This window comes from Lactuca serriola, chromosome 4 (genome assembly GCF_051521515.1).
Source record: "Lactuca serriola cultivar US96UC23 chromosome 4, Lser_US96UC23_V15, whole genome shotgun sequence".
Taxonomy (NCBI): Eukaryota; Viridiplantae; Streptophyta; class Magnoliopsida; order Asterales; family Asteraceae; genus Lactuca; species Lactuca serriola.
Window position 1 is genome coordinate 196198747 of NC_136411.1, and position 25036 is coordinate 196223782.

General features: G+C 38.2%; 1 protein-coding gene across 1 annotated transcript; it reads left to right on the forward strand.

Annotated features, from left to right (window-relative positions):
- The first annotated feature begins 1378 nt into the window (after window positions 1-1378).
- On the forward strand, window positions 1379-2266 carry LOC145099106 (uncharacterized). Its single transcript, XM_079036693.1, has one exon. The coding sequence runs from the start codon at window positions 1379-1381 to the stop codon at window positions 2264-2266; it is 888 nt and encodes a 295-aa protein (XP_078892819.1).
- Window positions 2267-25036: the final 22770 nt, after the last annotated feature.

A 25036-nucleotide genomic window follows, 5' to 3' on the forward strand; every position in this document is an offset into this window, starting at 1 on the left:
GGTTATTTACGTGTGCTTTAAAAAGAAACGGGGGATACGAATGATACAGACCAAGAAAAAAAAACCTAAGGGCTGCCACAGTGGATAATTTTTTTTCTTTGACGCATCCATTCTAATCGGCAACAAAGGAATTGAATGTCTAGGCACAGGGGTAGAATCAGCAGAAGGATTATGCGATCAGGGCAGTTTCACTTCATATTTACTATTATTTTGTAGATTTATTTGTTTGATCAATTGTTTGACTATCGGCTTTGATAGATTTAATGTTTATGATTAATCATTCGGTGATACATTGTTTTAATTTTATGGAGTAGGTTTTATTAGGGTTTAGTTGACATGGGTGAGATGATAATTTTAATGTAACTGATTTTGTTTAAACCAATTTTGTTGAAATCGGATAACATGTTTAAATGTATGCTTATTTTAAAAATATGAATTTTGTCGGGTAAATTTGATTTTGGCTAGCACTTGATCAACGTTAGTTAGGATTAATTTGCTTGGTTTAAATTTAATATTTACATGCTTATATTGACTTCAAGAGAAACTTTATTTGTGACATCGTTTGAATATAAATGTGCGGTTTCGTTATTTCGCTTAAACTTAACATAGACGTGTGTTAGGGCATTTTTAACAAACCATTGGACTTAATGCTTTTTAAAATCATGAACTACATAGAGATATGAGTGAATGTTTTTAAATCGAATATTGAGACCGAGAGGTAATTGATAACTTTTGTTGGTGTTAAGTTATTCGTTTCTATATAATTGGTTTGACAAAGTAGTTGCATTAGAAGAACCATTGAACCCGTATAAGTCAACTAAAACTCATATTTCTCATAATTTTAAATCGTTTAATTGTTTTCCTTGTTTGTTCGATTATTCTAGTTGTCATTTTTACGTTGCTGAATTTAGTTTAATTTTATTTTAGTTGTTTCTTTAGTTTAATAAAATCAATCACTTTTGCAATCAATTGCCTAGTTCTCTCTTCCTTAGAATAGGATAGTCTCTGTGGGTTCGATATCTGGTCTTACGACTATATTACTTGCACGACCTCGTATACTTGCGAGTACGCGTTTTCATCAACAAGTTTTTGGCGCCGTTGCCGGGGACTATTTTTATTTTTAAGTTAGAACATTAGGTAGTTATTAGACTCTTAAACATTTTGAGGATATTTTACTCTGGCCGGTCGAAGATTCAGACCACCTGAATTTGCGCTTGATTGGGAGATTGAAAGAACTTTGAGAGGGTTGAGGAGACTTCGGATTCAAGAAGATATGGGAGATAACGTAAACAATAATGAAAAATGAGGTTTCGAAGGAACAAACCCGCCAATTGTCAATGCAACAATTAATGCTGACAATTTTGAATTCAAACCTGTGATGTTTCAGATGATCAATAACAATGGTCTCTTTGGAGGTATGTCTAGTGATGAGCCCTTGTTCCATCTGCGTTCCTTTAACCAGATGTGCGATAATTTCAAACAAAGAGGCATGACGTCTGATGCATTTAGGCTAAGATTATTTCCATACACACTACAAGGGAAAGCTAGAGACTGGTTTGAGTCTTTGCCTTCTGATTCCATCACCACTTGGGAGGAATTAAGAGAAAAATTCCTAAAAAGATTTTTCCCACCCACGCGAAATGAAAATCTAAGAAATGCCATCACATCATTCCGACAAATGGATGGTGAATCGTTATGGGAAGTGTGGGAGAGATGGAACAATTTGCTGAGAAAATGTCCGACACATCGACTCCCTGATGATGTGAAACTTGAGACATTTTACCAAGGTTTGGATGCTCAAACACGCATGCTAGTAGATACATCAGCTGGAGGAGCTTTGCTCACAAAGAGCTATGAGGAGAGCATGGAGATATTGGATAGAATAGCAACCAATAATTTCCAGTGGCCCACAGATATGGTACATGCAAGTGGTTCGAAAGGAAGTACACCGGCTGAAGTTTGTCTTGCAGCTCAAAATGATGCATTAGCAGCCGAGTTGGCCACAATCAAGAGCATGATGAAGAATATGATGTCAAGCAATGGGATGAAAGAGAAGAAGGTTGACTTTTGTGCGGTTTGTCAAGGCGTCCATGATTATAGTGAATGCCCACAGAATCCTGAATCTGTATTTTTCATGGGAAGTCAAAATTTCCCACGACAAAACAATCCATACTCTGAAACATACAATCCAGGATGGAGAAATCATCCTAATTTTTCATGGGGTGCACAACAACAACAAATGCATCCTCCGCAAGAGCAGTTTTAGCAAAGGCCTCAAAACCCGCCGGGGTTTTATCAAATGCCAAATCAGCAAGTGAGACCACAAGGAGGTGCATTCCACCAGGCATCAGGAAGTAGTTCAAAACCAGCAACGCCTTCATCAAATCAAGAGATGTCACCTTTCGAGAAAGCAATGATGGAGTTTATGATCAAACAAGATCAAAAGACCGAGGCACGTGAAAAGAATCAAGCAATTGCTATGAGAAATTTGGAAAATCAATTAGGGCAATTAGCACAAGCACTGAACTCACGAGAACCTGGAACGTTGCCAAGTAACACCCAAAATCCAGGTAATGTCAATGATAAGAGGCAATGTAATGCCATCACACTTAGATCGGGAAAGGAGTTAGCTCCAAAGAATCATGACTTACCAGTCACCGATGATGAGCAGCACCCGGTAAGTGTTAAGACTCATAAAAAGAAGCAAGAATTGAAAGATGATGAAAAAGAGTATGTCGAGATTGAGGACATAACCGATGAGGAGTACGGGCAGAAGAAACCGAACAACGAAGCTCTAACAAGTTCAAGTCCAAGTGTTGGAAATGAAAAGAAAGCCCAAGAAAAAGATGCTCGAACTGGTGCGACAGTTGCACCAACAACCTTACCTTTCCCACCTAGGAAAAGTAAATCCAACGAAGATGATGGGCAATTTAAGAAGTTTCTCGAGATCCTTTCTCAACTTCATATCAACATCCCTTTTGTTGAAGCCTTAAAACAAATGCCCACATATGCAAAGTTCATGAAGGAAGTTCTTACAAGGAAAAGAGTTTGGAGAGAGTTTGAGACTGTTGTAATGACAAAAAGTTGCACATCAATAATCAAAAACAGATTACCTGTGAAGAAGGATGATCCAGGTAGTTTCATTCTACCGTGCAAAATTGGAAAATTTGACAAGATAGGTTTGTGTGACCTTGGTGCAAGTATCAATTTAATGCCTTTGTCAATTTTTCGAAAATTAGGACTTGGTGAAGCTAGACCGACCACAGTTTCACTCCAGCTAGCAGACCGATCTATGGTATATCCAGAAGGTAAAATAGAGGATATCATTATCAAGGTTGATAATCTTTTCATTCCAGCTGATTTTATCATTTTGGATTATGAAGCTGAAGATGATTGTGGAATAATTTTAGGGAGGCCATTTTTGGCAACTGCTGAAGCTTTAATTGATGTCAAAAAGGGAGAGGTTACATTGAGAGTAAATGACGAGCAAAAGACTTTTAATATGTTTAAGGCTATCAAAAAACCTTCTAATGTGGAAGAATGCTCATTCATACGAGTTACAAATGGATTGGTAGATTTAAAGGAGGCCCACTTGAACAAGGTGACTCGTAACATGGAGGAAAATAGAGAGTCAACAGTTAAAAGCATAGTGAGTCGGGTCAAGGAGAAGCATGACTTGAATGATAGTGTGATTGAATCATCTTTGCCATCCCTTGAAAAAGTATATGATTTAGAGTTGAAGTGGCCTTCAGAACACTTGGTGAAGGTTAGAAAGAAAAGGATGAAGCACTTGTTGAGGCATAAAGAGTTCAAAATACAAAGTCATGAATTTACCAAAATTCAAAAGTTTGGGGATGAGAAATGGCAAGGCAAGGAGATTTTGAAAAGAGACAACGAGAGAAAGGATTTGGGTGATCAAACAACGAGACAAATACCATTTTGGAGAATGAAAAGAGGAAGTGATGGTGCTTCATTTAAAGCAGGTTGAAGAGTAATTTGTTTGTTTTATTTTTTATTTTTTATTTTCATTTTCTTTTTTTTTTAATTTTTATTATTATTAGTTTTAGTACTATTATTTTTGTTTTATTTTTGCTTTATTTTTGCTTTTGTTTTTTTTTTCGTTTATTTCAATTATTTTCATTTTTGCATTGTTGCTTATTTCATTTCTTATTATTTTTATGTTCTAATAAATTTGTCGAGTGTGCAGCCCTTGTTTGCTATCCAGGTAGTTGGTGATGAAGTCAGAGCCGTGGAAAACAAAAAGTTTAAGTTATACTTAGAGATCAGCCGTCACAATATACGTTCTTGGTTTATCATATCATGTCAGACGACATACCATCAGGGAGTATTCTTTTTATTCTATTTTTATTGCTCGGGACGAGCAATGTTTAAAGTTTGGGGATGTGTTTAGTGCTCGTTTTTCAATCTCGAAATGAACTAAAAAAACTTATTTTTGTCCCCAGATTTTACAGTTTACATCATTTTTTGAGCTTAAAAAGATAAATTTACATTAATGAGTGTAATCGACATAATATTTCTCGGTTGGTGTTTTTCTACCCATTCAGTTGGGTTTTTGACCTGTCTTGCATGGGTTCCTCATCTCTGATTCTATAGGACGATGAGAGTTGGGCTTCTTCTTATGAAGTCCAAAATTCTTAAAGGAATTGACGGCTTTCATCACCACTTGTCATCACAAGTGCAACTCGAGTTTCTTGAGTTCCCCTCCTCCTATTCTACAGGTTGGTGGGAGATGGTTTTCTTGCACGAAATCCATAATATAGCACATTGTGCTTTGCATCAAAATCGACGGTATTCATTTTACTTGTTAATGCAAGTGCAACCTGTGTTTCATGGGTTCCCCACCGCCTAGTCTACGGGTCATGGTGGGAGTTTGACTTCCTCTTATGAAGTTCAAAAATCTAAAAGGAATTAACGGATTTTATCTTGTGAATACAAGATTGCCTAAGCTTCTTAGGCCCCCACCACTTATTCAACGAGTCTTGGTGGGAGTTGGACTCATATTATAATGTCCAAATGGTTTCAGCAAGGAATTGATGGATTTGAAAGAAGAAAAATTCATCACGAGCAATTAAGGCGAATAAAAGATGTTTGGCAGATTGACCACGTCTCAGTGTTTTCATCATATCTGGCTCCTCGGGACTCCGATTTAGGTGATTCAAGATGTTTCGGAAACTAGACACAATTATCTACAAGTTTGAAGTTTTGAGTTTTTGCTGAATCGGTCATTTTCCTGCTCATAATCGACGTTGAAGTTGAAGTTAGTTTGCTGGACGAAAATCATAAGCTAAAAGTAATAGTTGAATTAAAGTTGAAAGATCAAGGGCTAAAGTTGTACCAGGTTGAAAAATTGAAGGCTTTTGGGTTAAGGCTGCACAATAGATGAAAGTTGGAGGGGCAAGATTGTACTTATGCTTTATATATGGTTATTTACGTGTGCTTTAAAAAAGAAACGGGGGATACGAACGATACAGACCAAGAAAAAAAAAACCTAAGGGCTGCCACAGTGGATAATTTTTTTTCTTTGACGCATGCATTCTAATCGGCAACAAAGGAATTGAATGTCTAGGCACAGGGGTGGAATCAACAGAAGGATTATGCGATCAGGGCAGTTTCACTTCATATTTATTATTATTTTGTAGATTTATTTGTTTGATCAATTGTTTGACTATCGGCTTTGATAGATTTAATGTTTATGCTTAATCATTCGGTGATACATTGTTTTAATTTTATGGAGTAGGTTTTATTAGGGTTTAGTTGACATGGGTGAGATGATAATTTTAATGTAACTGATTTTGTATAAACCAATTTTGTTGAAATCGGATAACATATTTAAATGTATGCTTATTTTAAAAATATGAATTTTGTCGGGTAATTTTGATTTTGGCTAGCACTTGATCAACGTTAGTTAGGATTAATTTGCTTGGTTTAAATTTAATATTTACATGCTTATATTGACTTCGAGAGAAACTTTATTTGTGACATCGTTTGAATATAAATGTGCGGTTTCGTTATTTCGCTTAAACTTAACATAGACGTGTGTTAGGGCATTTTTAACAAACCATTGGACTTAATGCTTTTTAAAATCATGAACTACATAGAGATATGAGTGAATGTTTTTAAATCGAATCATGAGACCGAGAGGTAATTGATAACTTTTGTTGGTGTTAAGTTATTCGTTTCTATATAATTGGTTTGACAAATTAGTTGCATTAGAAGAACCATTGAACCCGTATAAGTCAACTAAACCCCATATTTCTCATAATTTTTAAATCGTTTAATTGTTTTCCTTGTTTTTTCGATTAATCTAGTTGTCATTTTTACGTTGCTGAATTTAGTTTAATTTTATTTTAGTAGTTTCTTCAATTTAATAAAATCAATCACTTTTGCAATCAATTGCCTAATTCTCTGTTCTTTAGAATAGGATAGTCTCTGTGGGTTCGATATCTGGTCTTACGACTATATTACTTGCACGGCCTCGTATACTTGCGAGTACGCGTTTTCGTCAACAAAGCCCCTATAACATGCCCCTCTTCTGCCTTCCTCTTCCGGATGTGCTCCAGATCTAATTCCCTCTCCCTTGACCTGGCAATCATAGAGTCCAGGGTAGGGCAAGCTGAAAAACTGACATGCTCCCGAATATCAGCTCGTAGCATGTCATGATAGCGGGTCCTCCTCATATCCTCATCACTCGCGTACTGGGGCACCAAGAACGCCCTCTCCCGGAACTTGGTGGTAATCTCCGCCACAGTCTCCGTCGTCTGTCTCATATCCAAGAACTCCCTGGCCAGCTGCTGAAGCTCGACAGCCGGCGCAAACTCTGCCCTGAACCTGGTCGCGAAGTCCGACCAAGTCATAGCCTCAATAGCCGAGGCTCCCAACGAGTCACCTACGGACTCCCACCAATCCCTAGCTCGATCTCGTAAACACCCCGCTGCGAACCTCACCTTCGACCCCTCAGGGCAGAAGCTAATCATCTGTGCAGACTCAATGTCTACAATCCATCGTCTGGCAGCTATGGGGTCCTTCGCCCCGTGAAAATCCGGCGCACCACTGCCCCGGAAGTCCTTGAAGGACAGTGTGCGGGATCCCAACTGGCCAGATGCCATGTCGCTCCTGAATGCCCGGAGGCGATCCTCCATCAACTCCAATATCCCTTCCTTGATCGACCTGAAGATAATGGGGGTCAACTCAAGGATGCCTCTGGTGATCTCTGACGCGATGAACTCACGTAGCCCCTCATCTACTGGCTCGGAACCTGATCCCGAACCCGATCCCTCTCCTGTATTGCCAACTGCTGGCCTCGAGCGTAGTACCACCATTCTGAAATACATAAATAATAATCGTTAGTGATACTGATATCTCTGGAGGAATCACACCTACTACAAGTTTCCTGGTCTTATCTTGGCCTTCCTCGGTTCGGGTATGGATCCTCTGCTTTCAGTAGTACGGGCCCATACTACCTTCCACATCTATCCGTACCTTCTCCAAGGACTGCCTTGACTCCACCAGATCCCTATCACTACCACTGATCACCGCTATACTCATCCTAGGCTTGCCCCAGGAAAATCTCTAACTTCACTCGACCCGGTCCTCAGCTGCTGAAGGCCTCCTTGTAATGCCAGTTAGCCATTACCTGAATACCATCACATGTGATGAGGCTCAGATAATCCCTCGAGTAACATATTCGTCCCTATAACGGTTAGACTCAAACGAGAGCTGCGCAATAGGGCCAAATCCATCACTCTAAGATTATTCAACCCTGATCACATGTGACGTGACGTATTCACCTAATGGCTAACTCCCATCACTCAGAATCCCACAAAGCACAAAGCAAGCAACATTCAGACAAAAAGGGAACAATCTCACGCAAATCCGTTCTCATAGAGAGAAACTGAACTAGCATACAGTGCTAAACTCATTCTATCAGGCATAACCTAACAGGCTATCCTACTGTTGTCTACTCAATTCTAGCATGCAGTTTTCATACACTGAAGCACATAAGGCAGGCACATAAGGCATCACTCCTAGATCCTTAGTCCTATTCTAGCATGTTGTTCTACTGAAACTGATAAACATAACATAAGCTTGTATGGGTACTTTGGGGAATACTTACTTGAGCTCGGCCAGTAGCGCACATCACACACTTTGTTCTTTCTTAAAACCCTTTACTTAGCCTTTTAGAAAACATTTTTTCTTTCTAAAATCTCTTAATCCCACGATTTGAGTTCAAACACCCCCGAAGGTGTGTCCGAATCCCTCAAACCAGGACTCTGATACCAACTTGCAACATCCCAAAATACGAGCCAAAAATTTCATTTTTAAAACATGTGTTTAGAAAAACGTTAGGAATAAAATGCTCAACGTTCATATCATTTCACAAAGATATTGCATGTTTGGAAAACATTTTTATAAAACGTAAAAGTGTCAGAGTACAAATCCCCAGGAAGATCTCATAATGCGGAATACAAAGAATGTGTGTGATGTACCGCTACCGCGCCGGCTCCTTCCCCTTCGAAGAAGAGGTACCTGAAACCAAAACGGAAAACTGTAAGCACGAAGCTTAGTGAGTTCCCCCACTGTACTACATACCATATAATCACATAACATACATATATTGTCGGGCATATATGGGTGCCCGACCTACCCCTTCGGTCCTTACGACCGGATATTGTCGAGCATATCTAGGTGCCCGACCTACCCCTTCGGTCCTTATGACCGGATACTGGGGACTATTTCACCCCCTACTGCTACCACATAACACATATCACATAGCATCATATCATACTAGCACATAAACATAACACATGTAGTAGCAACCCTAGATGAATATCACAGAGACCATCATCTATCATACAACTCCTACTGGTGGGCCGGCATTATGGTCGTAGACCCACCGCTACTGGAAGGTAACTCACCTCAAAGTAGTTACTGATCTGCGTGGGAACTGACTGTCTGCTGCTGCTGCCGCTCCGGAAATCCTCCGGCTATAATTCCCACAAAACCCTTAGTCAAATACTGCTAACCGACCTCATGGTAAAATGACCATTTACCCCTTACTAATCAAGAGTCAAGTCAAAGTCAACTGCCAGTTGGCCCGACTCGCCGAGTTGACTTGCCAACTCGCCGAGTCCCTATCCCTTTTTCCAACCATAAACCCGTCTCTACTCGTCGAGTTAAGCATTGACTCGACGAGTTCTCCTTCTAAACTAAAGGCCAATAGTCCTTCATCCTACTCGTCGAGTTGTATGAACAACTTGCCGAGTTCTTCTTCATCCGAAGAACACTCTATGCTGAGACTCGCCGAGCTGTATAAACAACTCGCCGAGTCTGTTCTTGAGGCAAGAAGATTGCCTTGAACTCGCCGAGTCATGGCATTGACTCGCCGAGTTACTTCATGAGTGAGTCTGGCTTCCGACCCACTGAGTCACACCCCCATGACTCACTACTCCAACCTGCAACACAAAAAAGGGGAAAAACTCGGGGACTCGCGACTCGACTCGCCGAGTCAGATGAACGACTCGTCGAGTCTGCCACATGCAAATACTATACACGCGATTTTGCTTGAATCCAGCTCATGCCATTCATAGATCTGGGTTTCTAGGGCCTGATTAACACGTAAAGTTTCCAACTTTACGTGTAAATAAACACCCATGAGGGTTTTAGGGCTCAAAATGCACCAAAAGAGTAGATCTAGGGCTTTCATGCAATATGGCTCCATAAAGGCAGTAGATCCAAGCTCCTGGAGCTCAATAATGCCTAGATCTAGAGGCTAAACAACTTATTACGAACCCTAAAACACAAACAAGCTTGGGAAAAGGCTCAAGAAGGACTGTTGGGTCAAAAATATGGTTTATACTTTACTTTTCTAGGCAAATATATTTTTCTGTAATATTTTTGGAGTTTACGGTCAGGTGGGGTTTACGGTCAGTGTTTACGGCCGAAAACAGGTTTACGGCCGTAAAACCATTTGCCGCCCATGTCCACCAAGCTCATGTTCCCCTTGTATAAATATAGATGTTAGGATGTGAGGAACGGATTGATTAACCCTAGAGAGTTTACGGCCAGAGAGACAGAAGAACTATTGTGTGTTAGTGTGTGTGTGTGTGAATCTCTTGTATCCAGATCATCATTCTATTCATTAATACATTGAGATTCATCTTATTCCTCTTCTTCTTCTCTTCTACTTTATCTGACATCATCCGTTTGATTGGGATTTCGCACCATCAAACGGATCTGATTGATACACAGGCAAGATTAGGGACTTACAATTGGTATCAGAGCCAAGTTGTATCAGTCAATTTTGTCAGATTTGGGGCATAATTTGATCTTATTTTCGAAATATTCTTGCATTTTTGGATAGATCTCTGAAAAATAAGGGGGGGTTTGTTCTTCATGTTTTTCATAAAAAATGGTTTTTGATCGAGTTTTGGAGCTTTAAAGTCGAAAAATCGGTGTTTTTGGTCGTAATCAGTAGGGGTGTTCACGGGGCGGTTCGGTTCGGATAGTAATGAAATTGTGAACCGTGACCACGGGGCGGGTACCTCATACGCACTAACCGAAACCGAACCGTATTGACAAAAAAACCGAACCGAACCGAACCGTATAAAAGCGGGTAACCACGGTTCGGTTCACGGGTACCCGGTAAAATATAAAAAATTAAATTCAATTGAAACTAAAAACTCCATTTTACTTATCTCTTTCTTAAAATTAGTAAGTCAAAGAGTTAAAAAAACATAATGAAGTTCAAATATCATATATTATAATTTGTATAATAAATACAATAATAAAAACAAAAAAATCAAATGAATTTAGAATTACAAAATTGGATTTGTCGATATGGATTTTTGCTTAGGTTATTACACTCGTAGATCAATCGAAACAATACTAATGAAATAATACTTTTTTTAACGGTTCATATATATATATATATATATATATATATATATATATATATATATATATATATATATATATAATCAAACGGTTCGGTTCGGGTATCCGCGGATACCTAAATATAAAAACCAAAAACCGACCCATTGATATCCGGTTTTTTCGGTTTCGGTTTTTTTCGGTTACGGTTTTTTTCATTACGGCTTTTTTCGGTTTCGGATTGGCCGGTTCGGCTCGGTTTTTCGGTTTTACGGTTTTTTTGCACACCCCTAGTAATCAGCGAGGAGGTGGCGGCCAGCAGCTAGGGTTTCCGAAGTGTTTGCGGCCGGTGTTTGCGGTCCGAGGAGTTCGCGGTCAGAGGTTACGGTCCGAGGCCTCGCACGTATACGGCCCGAGCTTGCGACTCGGAGATTTACTGCTCAACATCGTTTCCGGTTCGCACCTCGCACTCAGCAGCCTCGTATATAAAAAATAAGAACCATAAGCGGAGTTGCAAGGGATCGAACCCACGACCTCCAGGTCAAGAACAGAAGCGCCTTACCAACTCGGCTAACAAGTCTTTTGTTTCCTCTCTTCGAAACTTAAAACATTACCTGTTACGTTGGTTCCTAATTTCAAATTTTTTAAACTTTTAGCCCAAAATTCAAACTTTTTTTAATTTTAAATTCCTTTTTCATCTTTTTAAAAAAAATTAAAATTAATAATAATAATAATAATAATATAATAAAAAATAATAAAAAAATATTATTATTTTTAACTTTTATTTTTGTTTTTTTTATTTAAAATTTTGATTTTGACTTTCAGGTTTGACCTTTGATTTTAAACTTTGACTTTTTCGTTTAACTTTTAAACTTTCAAATTTAGTTTTTCGGTTTGACTTTTAAGTTTTACTTTTCAAGTTTGACTTTTGAGTTTAACTTTTTAAATTTGACTTTTAAGTTTGAATTTTGAGTTTAACTTTTTAAATTTGACTTTTAAGTTTGACTTTTCAAGTTTGACTTTTGAGTTTAACTTTCTAAATTTGACTTTTGAGGTTTATAATCAAAGGGTTTGACCTTTAAGTTTTATTTTGGTTTTTTAGTTGTGCTTTTTATTTGATTTTAAGGTCTACGAGGGAGTTGAAAACATGAAACAGAGTCGTCAGGATATGTTAAGACAAAATTTCAACATTTTCGATTATATCCCTGGAGAAACCCTCGAAACTCAGTTGCAGCGATTTACCACACTCATTACTAAGATGAATATAGCTGGGATATTCTTGACTAAGTCGGAGATAAACAAAAAGCTGCTAAATTCACTTCCGAAATCGTGGGATATGAACGTGGCTATCATCAAGAAGACAAAAGATCTCAATCATCTTAGTCTTGTTGATGTAATTCAGGAACTCGATGCTTTGAAGTGTAGAAAAACAATGAGTTCTGAAAACATTCCGGTTACTGAAGTTACATGTACTCCAGCTTGTGAAGCTACGATTAAATTTCTTCGGGAACAAATTGATTTATTTAAAAGAGAAGTTGAGGACTTGAGATATGAAGGATATCAACTCAGGAAAGGACAGAAACCTCTGAAGGTTGAATTAGAAGCAAAAACCAAGGACTTTAGGAAACTTCAGGAAGAGTATAGCAACAAGTGTGAAAATTATGATTATGTTAGGAGACAACTTGCTGCTGTAACTGAAGAACTTGACGCTTTAAAAATTAAGTGTGGAAAAACTAATGTCAGTTTCAAAAATTATACTGCGTCAAGTCAGACAGTCGATTCCTTATATGAAACCCAATTAAAATTCAAAGAAAATCAAAGCAAGGGTCTAGGGTATGATAGTGTACCTCCTCCTTATAATCATAACTACACATCCATCCCTATTACACAGGACGAAACTGACAGGGAGCCACATCTTCGATATGGAAAACGAGTTGGATTTGTGTCAGGAGGAGTTATTAATGTTGAAAATACTAATGTTTCTACTTCATGTGCAGGTAAAGTAGCAGAGGATGAGAACAAGGACAGTTCTTCTGAACAAACAAACGACCCCTTGAACTCTGAATCTGTTGCTTCTAATCAACCTGTCGTTGGTAAATACAGGCCACCATTTCAAGCTAAACAGAGTGCCTGTTGCAACTATGTATATGGGAACAACAAGAGACAAGGCAAAGATACGCCACCAGGGGCAGGAAGAGACAACTTCACAGTGAAGAAAAAGACTTGTTTTCACTGTGGAACACCTGGTCACATTGCCCGAAATTGTCCAAATTGCGCATACGTTCCTTACTATGCACAAGGCTGGCAGAACGCGCCAAGAAGGAGACACTTCAAAAGAAACATCTCAAGGTCACGTTCAGACAATGCCGACTGGAATGCCATGAAGACTAATAATTCAACTCCCAAGGCCAAGAATCAAACCTCAAAGGACAAGAATCAAAATCCCAAGGGCAAGAAGAGAATGTCGGCCAAGAAGTCGAATCCAAAAGATGCTTCCGTGAAGCCAAAATCAAAGTCATCTCAACGGCCGACATCAAGTTCCAAAGCAAGTACCGAGGCACCCATCGGATCGAAAAAGAAATGGGTTAAACCCAACTACAAATGGGTACCAAAGGCTCACTCTCCCAAATCAACTAATGACTCTAATATTTCTACATCTTCTGTTTGTGATAAGCAGGTCATGTCATGGGAGAGAGTACTGTGCAAGGATGACAAAGGTCGACCCAATTTCAAAATGGACTGGGTTCCAAAGACCAACTGATCCCGCTCTGTGTCGGAGCAACCATAGAGGCATATCATCATACTTCGGTTTGTTGGTAGTGGTTGTTCCTGGCATATGATTGGGGACATCTCTCAACTGTACAACATTTAGACATTTGTTTGAGAGTATGTGTCCTTTGCAGGAAGAGAAGAAAGGAAAGTGATCACTCATGGGGTTAGTTCTTAATGACATGAAGAATTTTCGGATCTATTCTGAGATTATGCGTGCTGTTCTCAGACCTTCTGGATGCAAATTCAGTCGGTGATTTACGGTTTGCGTTTTCTTCTCTATACTTTTGAGTTTATCTTAAGCTGATTCACTTTAAAGACTAATTTTTGTTTTAGGATAGTTTAAATTTGCGCATTTACTTTTGTTTCTCACCTATGCACAAATTTAGGGGGAGAAATAAAAACTAAACAAAAATTAGAAAATTTTCAAAAATCCAAAAACATAAAAAATTAAAAAAATTAAAAAAATATATTGTTGCTAATAGTCTTGTTTTCTGTTGAAGGACTGGGAAGTGATATTATCAAGTGATAACAGGCAACCTGAGTCTGCATAACATACCCAAAGTTTAAGGGTCTTCGCTCTGACTTGATGCGTCGGTAGGCACGAAAGATTCTAAATGGACTTGACTAGGCAGAGTTGAACTTAGGAAATTTATAGACTTGACAAATTTTGACCTAGTTAGATCCGTTCAGCCTGACAATACGACGCTCGGATAGGTTGAGCAGGGAGATATATATGGAAATCTACCCGTCACATTAATTAAACCCGTACTTGGAACCGTGGCTTAACTTTTCCTCGATGTGCGGATTCTATCCTTAATTCTGGTTGGATGGGGCGACTGGTAAATTCCGATAAATTAGGTCTGTAGAAAATTGTTTTTTTTATTTCTATCTATTAGTCATAAATTGTCTCCTTTGCGTGACCTCAAATCCGACCATGTACACAACATATGCAACTCTATTTCTCTGCAAGCTATATATATGAAACTCCTCTTATCTGTTAGCCATATGCTGTCTCCTTTGCGTGACTTCTAATCCGACCTGGTACATAGCATATGCAACCTTCTTCTTCTCAATCCCTCTGAAGTAATAAGTAATAGAATTCTGAATCTATCCTCTCTCTGAATGGTTGTCTGCTCACTCAATGTAAGGAGTACTCTGGAAGTTCTTGATGGCTGGGGCATATCAGGAAGCGGGAAACACGTTCCAGTACACTTAAAATTGAATTCATACAGATTGTTTATAGATCTCGCTGCTCAATTTAGGTGGACAACAATATCCCTGGTCGTCGTCAGATGAATGGTCCTTAAGATATAGTATCTAAGGAATTAGGATCAGATATAAATTTTAGGATTTTAAGTTCACCCTGTCTTGTAACAAATAGTATGTCCTAAATTTGTCATAATTTTTTGTGTTTAAGTGGACAACAATACTGACGATCGACCAGACAAAGATGTGAATATGAAAGATACCGACAAGTGGATAAAGATTGTCTAAAAAAAAACTTTGATCCCAAATCATTCTTAAAGTTAGATATCATTTTATTTTTGTTAAATTTGTTCATAGTTTCTTCTAATTTAAATATTAGGGGAGATTTAAAAATTTAAAACCAAACAAAAATCAAAAAATTAAAAAAATTCCAAAAATAGTGTTATTTATGTTTTATTTCTTGTTCAAGAAAATTAAAAAAAAAATCCAAAAATATTTTTGTTTCTGTGCTAAGTTTTCTTTTAGTTTTGTTTTGCCTTGAAAAGTGATTTCAGATATAGATAAGACTCATGAAGTTTGTGTTGAAGATTTCTAAGCCAAAGGCTTCGTCCGTGAGCATCGAAGAATTCTCATTCGCAGGAGCAAGAAATGAAGATTATTCTTTCAAATTCAATCTTTCAACCCCAGAAGCAAGGTGAAGCTGAAATTGAAGATTATGTGACGGATTGCATTGAAGCCTCCTCAATCAGTCTGTTGCTATCTTAAACCTGCTGAAGTGATCCAAAAGATTTGTTCTCTCTAATGTTCTCTCTGAAGATTCTCAAGCTGAAAGCGCAATCTTTCAAGAATCAATACAAGAAGCCTCCTCACCCAATGTGCGTTCAGAGTCAAATCTTGAAGAAAAGCTCAAGTGCTCAATATGAAGTGATTCATTGAAGATTCATCAAGTACATCTTGAAGTTGTGAAGAAATCGAAGGTTAACGTTGAAGCCAATCTCCAACTAAAGATTAACAAGAAAAGCCAACTACTTTTTAGGGGGAGCTTGTTGGGTCTTTTAAGAAAAGAAAGCTATAAACCAAGGGGGAGATTGTTGGGTCAAAAATATGGTTTATACTTTACTTTTCTAGGCAAATATATTTTTCGGTAATACTTTTGGAGTTTACGGTCAGGTGGGGTTTACAGTCAGTTTTTACGGCCGTAAACCCATTTACGGCCCATGTCCACCAAGCCCATGTTCCCCTTGTATAAATATAGGTGTTAGGGTGTGAGGAACGGATTGATGAACCCTAGAGAGTTTACGGCCAGAGAGACAGAAGAACTATTGTGTGTAGTGTGTGTGTGAATCTCATGTATCCAGATCATCATTCTATTCATTAATACATTGAGATTCATCTTATTCCTCTTCTTTTTCTCTTCTATTTTATCTGACATCATCCGTTTGATTGGGATTCCCCACCATCAAACGGATCTGATTGATACACAGGAAAGATTAGGGACTTACAAGGACTTTCATGGAGCTACAAGGGACAATAAGCATGAAAACAGAGGGAAACTGAGTTATACCTCAAGGAAATCACTGAGATAACACAAATATGCCTGGCCTCCTTCTTCTCTTCTTGATCTACTCTCCTTCCCTCTCCAAATCTTCAAGAAAACACACCAAAATGCTTCAACCTCACAAGGAACAAGGCTTGAACGAAGTATAAGGCTCTGAGGGTGAAGGGGGCGAGCTTAGGGGCGGATAAGAGGGTTTAAATAAGGTGCAAACCCTTGAAATTTAGGGTTTCATCAGACATCGGGGACTCGCCAAGTCCAGAATATGGACTCACGAGTCGCCAACTTAAACGTGTTCCGGATCCCATCTCTACTCGGCGAGTCGGACCTACAACTCGCCGAGTACAAGGCTAAAAATGAAAAGCACTAAGATAAATTTTACGTACCAGGAACCAGGTGCTACACTCACTACTCTGATTAGGTTTATCCCTTAAACCTCGGAATAACAAGTATTATTATTAATTACACTATTGATAGACTACTCATGGTAGAGGTATCTAGGATGGATTTGTCACCTTGGGTTGTTAGATTTCAGAAAAGCTATACGCAGAAATGATCTTGTCTTCTGATTTTTCTTGACTGGTTGATTCTTACTTAATAGTCTTGAAGTCCTAAAAAAATACATAAAAAACCTCATATATATATATATATATATATATATATATATATATATATATATATATATATATATATATATATATATATATATATATATATAAGCTTAGACCCTCGATGAGAACACTTATACCTATATGTATAACTTACAACAAAATCCATAGGAACACAAACTCAAAAGTTTAGGTGTCTAGGAATAACAAGTATTATTATTAATTACACTATTGATACACTACTTACGTAGAGGAGTCTAGGATGGATTTGTCGCCTTGGGTTGTTGGATTTCAGAAAAAGCTATACGCCGAAATGATCCTGTCTTTAGATTTTTCTTGACTGGTTGATTCTTACTTGATAGTCTTGAAGTCCTGAAAAAAAAATACATAAACAAACATCATATATATATATATATATATATATATATATATATATATATATATATATAACTATCCTCGAATGAATATCTGTTTCCTGAATAACTGTTACCAGTAAGATTATAGACTTATCCGCAAGGGTCTTTTAAGTTATCACATAAGTTATGTATCTAGACTAAAATACCCCTATAGTATCCTAACGTAATGTACTTGGTATGATCTAAAATCGTTATCGCGTTATAGTATCATAGAATACTCCCATAGTACTCTAAATCTAATTGTACTTGTTCTAGCGTTCTCTTGATTGGTGTTCTGGTAAGTTTTAACCCTGTTGCAACACCACATCATTCCCAAACACATGTTGGTCACATCTCGAATGAATATAGTTGATCAGGCTATATTGATCCTAGCTATGATTACATAACTATTCAGGTTGACGAAAGTGTCCAACCTCTAAATACTTTTAGTTCTGTTCTCCTCGTGATCCTAGTTCTATTATGTACATGTATGAGCAAGTAGGTATATTTTTATAACTTGAAGTTATACTCTAAATATATCATTATCCAGAGCACTTAAGCCCCATTGTATTTATAGACGTATATCTTTTATCGGTTGATATACTTAGTTCACTATAAACAATGCTCTAATACCAATCTGTCACACCCCAAAACCGGAACGGCGGAAACGTTCGGGAGTGGAGGACGTCATGTCAAGTATCATGAAATATGTATATGGTAAGCAAGTAATGAACAGCCATTTCATATAGAAAGAAAGTGTTTACAATGTATGTGTTCACAAAACATAGAAGTCATAAACAAATAACAAAACAAGACTTGAAGCTATAATGCTCCATCTTCTGAAGTCCCAGCACGAGCACCTGTCTAATAGTCTCCTGAGAATACAAGTTATTTGAAAGAGTTGATCAGCAATTAAGCTGGTGAGTTCATAAGATTTTAGTGATGTGAGTAAGCTGTAAAATGTGGAAAAAGTATATGTAAAAGTGATGTAAGTTGTAAGTTCTGTTTTGAAATGATCGCCTGTTCCTCTAGAAAATCCTATATTTCCTACTTTAATATAAGTTAAGTAAAATGACACTACAAGCCTTTCTATGTGTACTAAGTGGGTACAAGTTATATATACTTGGAGTAAACAAACAATCGATTGTGCGCATCTGCCCTCAACTTACAACCCAACGGGGTACAGTGAGTTAGGCGGATAGCACACATTCCATTGGTTGTTAGATCGTTGTCATATGTAACCATGGTGTATTCACTTGTTACTCATGGAGTTATTTGTAATGGTTCCTTTATGTCTAATGGAGAGTTCCTTTTAAGAAAACCTATATTTCTTATAATAAAACATTGACTATGGTGATTACTTTTATAATAGCTTTGTTTATACTGCTATATATAATTTGGTATCGGGTAGATAATAGATTGGGTGACCTCGGTGTACCTGAGGAGTCGGACAATCCAGTATATGAGCCCTCTGAGAACTCTTCTAAGGCCTCCAAGGAAAATGACCTGACTGTAGAGGAGGCAGATCCTGTTGAGAATAAAGAGGTCGACTACTCTGAGTGGGAAGACGAGGAAGCTGAGGGTGACGACGAGCAGACCAAGGAGAAGGTCGAACATTACTCTGAAGAGGAAAATGTTATTAGAGAAAAATGTTAGTTGGTATAAGTGTAAATCCGTTATTGAGTTTAATAGTGATTTGAGTTACTGTAAAGTTGTAAACTGAGGGTGACAACGAGCAAACCGAGGAGAAGGTCGAGCATTACTCTAAGGACAAAAATCTAGTTATTGTACAGTTATAACATTAATGTTGTGAACTATTAATAAATATATCCTGAGTAGTTGTACACCTGGCGATTGTTGTCAAAGTTGCTCACTAAGCTCTTTGTAGCTTACCCTTTTGTTGTTGTGTCTTATAGGTAAATTCATTAAAGAAACAAAGAATTATAGAAGAGAGGTAGTAATGCCCGATTCAGATTATTGTATTTTTATTTATCTGATATGATCATTTTGATAACTTTTTGTACTTCATGGTTAATTTTAGTGTACATCGAGGATATTTATAAATTAAAAAGGGAAAATTTTGGGTGTATTGTGCATTTAAAAGCTGTGTGTTACAATAAACAAACACATCATTACAAAAAATGCATATCCAGTGATTAAGAACCAACTAATCAGGTCAGTTCGTTGTTTACAGAAAATAGTCTAGATTATGAGATTTGAACATTTCAATTGAAAATGGAGGTCACTGGTTCTAGATGAAAGTGGAATTTTGAAATGAAACAATTTATAAAATCAAAAGGAGTCACCGATGGCAGCCTTCGATTGATATTCGCCATTACCAAAAGCTCCATATCTGAACCGATTTGGGTTCGAATATAAAAGTGGACTCCAAAACTTGGGGATCTAAAAGCAAAATCACATCAAGCTCCTCTATTTTATCACACCCCAAAACCGGAACGGCGGAAACGTTCTGGGGCGGAGGACGTCATGTACAGTATCACAACAAAGCATAATAGTAAACTAGCAACAACATCATCCATTGCATTAATAATATAATTTAATTTAAGTGTGTTCTGTATAGTTTATAAGACACCAAAAATATGAATCAAAAATAAGAGACGAGTCTTAAAAGCTCCGTCTTCTCAAAACCTGGCATCGGTACCTGTCTACTGATGACCAGAGAATACAAGCTATTTTAAAAAAGTTTATCAGCTTTAAAGCTAGTGAGTTCATAAGCATTTTAGTGTCATTGTTTGTATGAAAATGTTTGTAAGTTTTTGATGTATAAGTTTGAAAAATATTTGTAATAAATGTTTGTATCTCCTAGAAAATCCTATATTTTCTACTAAAAGTAACCTCCTACCAAGGCATCATATGTTCTGTATGTTTGTTTATTGTAAAAGTGTGTATTTTTTCCAAGTGTGACTATTATTAACAAAATATAGTTTTTACATTTCCGTTTATGTTAGAATATCACAATGTGAATGCAATGGGAAAATAATAAAGTAATGTAGTGTTGTATTATAGTGACTACTGTTGTACTAACTACCTTAAACCAATTGTTAATTAAGGTATAATGTGATATGATTGTAACCATACTTGATCGACTTAGTAAAACACGACGCTCGAAAACGTCGAAATGGTATGACATTCGTCACCCGTAGACCTGCAGGTCCCACTGTAGCTAGCAGCAAGGTGTAGGACGGTCAGTCCCGTATAGATCTACACACAAATTCACGCTCTCCCTCCAGGAGACTCTGGTTACAAAACGAGTCATAGCAGTTATGCCATGCCCAGAAGTAGTGGCTCACATTTATGTTATAGTATCCGTGTATATGTATTGTATGTACTAGTGTGGTGTATGTTCTTTCTGTCTAGTATGTAGTATGTTCTCTTTTTTTTCTCATCATAGTATGTTCTCTTGTATAGTGTATAGTATGTATTGTTTCTTGTTATAGTATTCTCTATCTGTTTCTCTTTATAGTGAGTATTGTTTCTCGTTATAGTATGTATTGACTTATGTATGAACTGACTCGTTGTATGTTTCATTGTACTATAAATAGTGAGTAGTGACTTCCTAAACTATACCTATTATAGTTTACTAGTAGAGTTATTCGTATAACTAAACATGTTTGCACACCTTTTCTACCCAAAGGTATTGAACTAAGATAAAAGCTTTTATGTCTATACATATATACATATTATATAACTAAGTATCAAACGACACTCGGACAAACAACAGGGTACTCTAAGTCCACAACCAAACAAGGAACATGAAATAAAGTGAGTTATCAGTCCTAAGTCCTTGCAACCTTACTTATATAACTATATATGCATTAGACATGGTTTTGACAATATATAAGTTTGAAAGAGTAAAAAGAAAAGGTTTGGCATATAAGAACAAGTTTGATAAAGAGTTTAGTATGTAAAATAGTTTGATAAACATTTTGAAGTAGTTTTCTGGATAAAACAGTTAAAAGTATAGTAAATCTATTTGTTTGATAGTTATTAATCACATGTGTTGATATAATAACTATAATGTTCCAACTTGTATCCCCCCCCCCCCCCATTAAAGCATTTAAAATCATTTAAAATGTAGATTAAGGGGTATGAACTCACCTGTAGCGAGTGGTTTTGGATGAACAAGTGGTATAGGATGCTAAGTGCCAAGTGAAGACTTAGGCACCCACAAGGATCCTATTTATCATATAATGATACGTATATGTTTACAATTAGTGTTTAAACAACTAATTATGCAAGTAAAGACACCCTAGGACATGGAAAACACTTAGATTCAAGTGCTAGAAGTACAAAGGGTTGCATCTAAGGGGTGTATGGCCACACATTAGAGTTTACGGCCATATGGTATGCTTTATGTGAGTTTACGGCCAAAGAGTTTTCGGCCCTATGAGTTTACGGCCATAAACTCATAAAGTTTAGTGCCAAAGAGTGGATTAAAGGTCTTGCAATCATAAGGAAGTGTTCTAGTCACTTATCCAAGCCTTAGGAAGAACTCATGGTCCATATTCACCACTAATTAGGGTTACAATTAACTAAGTGAAAAGATGAGAATATTTTAGTTTCAGTTGATCCTCGCGCTCCAAAGTGAATTCATGTCCTCGCTTGGCATTCCAGTGAACCTTCACTATCGGGATACGGCTTTGCTTCGTTTGCTTGACCTCTCGGTCCATGATCTCTACAGGTTCTTCCACAAAGTTGAGGCTCTCGTCTATCTTGATTTCCTCGAGTGGGATAACAAGAGTCTCGTCGGATAGGCACTTTTTCAAGTTCGAGACGTGGAAAGTAGAATGTACGTTACTAAGTTCACGAGGTAGGTTGAGTTTGTAAGCTATAGGGCCGATTCTAGCGAGAATGTCGAAAGGCCCTATGTATCTTGGATTTAGCTTTCCACGCTTTCCAAAGCGTATCAAGCCCTTCCAGGGTGAGACTTTCAAAAGAACGCGGTCTCCCACCTGGAATTCCAAAGGTTTCCTTTGTTTGTATGCATAGCTTTTCTGTCGGTCTCTAGAGGCCTTCAATCGTTCACGAATCTGAACGATCTTCTCTGTCATTTCCCAAATGATCTTTGGACCTGTGAGAGTGCTATCAGGAACTCGTCCTTACGCTAACTGTGTGCCACCCATCTCAGCCCAACACAGAGGGGATCTACACTTCCAGCCATAGAGGGCTTCGAATTGAGCATCCTTTATGCTCGTGTGATAACTTTTGTTGTAGGAAAAGTCGACAAGGGGTAAATGAGTATCCCATGCCTTTCCAAACTAAATCACACAGGCTCGCAACATATCTTCCAAGGTTTGGATAGTTCTCTCACTTCGTTCGTCGTTTTGTGGATGGTAGGTTGTACTCATGTCCAGCCTCGTTCCTAGGGAACTTTGTAACGATTGCCAGAACCTCGAAGTGAATCTACTATCTTTATCGGAGATAATAGATATAGGAACACCATGCAGCCGTATGATCTCCCTTATATTGGTTCTTGTTAGTTTCTCCATCTTGCCTGTCTCTTTGATAGGCAGGAAGCGTGCGAACTTGGTCAAACTACCAACGATCACCCATATGGTGTCGAGACCACCCGTTGTCTTGGGCAACTTGGTTATGAAGTCCATGGTGATCCGATCCCACTTCCATTCCGATATCTCCGGTTGCTATAGTAAACCTGAGGGTTTCTGGTATTCAACCTTGACCTTCGCGCAAGTAAGACATTTACTCACGAAGGTGGCAATCTCTGCTTTCATGTTAGGCCACCAGTATAACTTTTTAAGATCCAGATACATCTTATCTGAACCTGGGTGGACGGAATATCTAGTGTTGTGTGCTTTGGTCATGACCAATTCTCTGAAGCCACCGTGTTTCGGTGTCCAGATCCAGTCCATGAGATACAAGGCTCCGCCACCCTTGACTTCTAAGTTCTTATCCATCCCTCTCAGGGATTCACCCAACACATTTTCAGGTTTCAAGGCTTCCAGTTGAGCCTCGTTGATTTGCGTGGACAGGTGCGAATGGATAGTCATGGTCAATGATTTGACTCTTCGACCAGAATATTCTTTCCGACTTAGGGCGTCGGCTACTATGTTGGCTTTGCCGGGATGATAACAAATTTTGCATTCGTAATCACTGAGTAGCTCGACCCACCATCATTGTCTCATGTTGAGCTCCTTCTGTTCGAATATGTGTTGTAAGCTTTTGTGGTCTATAAAGATAGTGCTTTTCGCACCATACAGATAGTGTCTCCAGATCTTCAGAGCAAACACAACTGCTCCGAGCTCAAGATCGTGTATGGTGTAGTTTACCTCGTGCGTCTTCAACTGTCTCAAGGTATAGGCGATGACCTTACCTCGTTGCATCAGAACACAACCGAGCCCCTGGTTGGATGCATCGCAATATACTACGAAGTCTTCTATCCCTTCCGGGAGGGATAGTATCGGTGCGGTGCATAAGGCTCGCTTCAGCGTTTGAAACGCTTTTTCTTGCTTCTCTTCCCAGTCAAAGGCCACGCCTTTCTGGGTCAATGTTGTAAGAGGTTTCTTAATTCGCGAGAAGTTCTGTATGAATCGGCGATAGTAACCAGCAAGGCCTAGAAATTGACGAATTTCTGTAGGCGTCTTCGGTGTTGACCAGTTCTCAATGGCTTTAATTTTGTAAGGGTCCACGTGGATTCCTTCTTCGCTAACCACGTGACCTAAGAATTCAACTCTTCGGATCCAAAATTCGCATTTAGAGAACTTCACGTAGAGTTGCTCTGTTCGTAGTGTTTCTAGGATTTGTCGCAGATGGTCACTATGCTCCTCCTTAATTCGAGAGTAGATAAGTATGTCATCGATGAAGACGATGGCGAACTGATCCAAGTAAGGACGGCATACATTATTCATTAAGTCCATGAATATTGCGGGGACATTAGTCAATCCGAATGGCATCACTACAAACTCGTGTGTCCGTAACGAGTTCGGAAGGCTGTCTTCGGGACATCCTCTTCTAGCACTCGTAGCTGGTGATACCCGGATCTCAGATCTATCTTCGAAAAGTCCATTCTCCATCTCTTTGAAGATGGCACCCAAGAAGTCGCCAAACAACAAAGGAGAATAAGTTGAATACATAAGATAAAGAGACACTGAAAGAACAAGGAAGGGAATGATAAGGGAGCGATAGGAAGTTGGATATGATCACGAGTGAGTGTATGAAGAGGATTAGTAAGATGACACCAACCACGGCCATGGAGGAGACATCCAAAGAAGAATGGAGGTTGTGAGGAAGCGTAGGAGAGAGGTTGCAGTAAGAGTGGCTTATACTGACAAACTATGGGTGGCACCTACATTGACATAAAAGACTCCACGTCATCTATTTGGAATAACTTGCTAACAAGGAAAAAATATCTTACTTTTCCCTTTATTAAAGGGTCATTTCATTATTTTATACTTACAAAATTTAGTTTATAAACCATTTAAAAGCAAAAACAAAAGTTTATGAACAGACACCCTAAACAGTAATATGTTTAAAGATTTTAGGATTTTATAACAATGGGCTTAAGATATTTCAACAACCCAACACATTCAAATAAGAGAAAATTCGAGAAATGACCAAAATGAGGGGTGGTT

Excerpts from the sequence above, each read along its gene's own strand:
- LOC145099106 (XM_079036693.1), top strand. The coding sequence starts at position 1,379 with ATGTTTCAGATGATCAATAACAATGGTCTCTTTGGAGGTATGTCTAGT.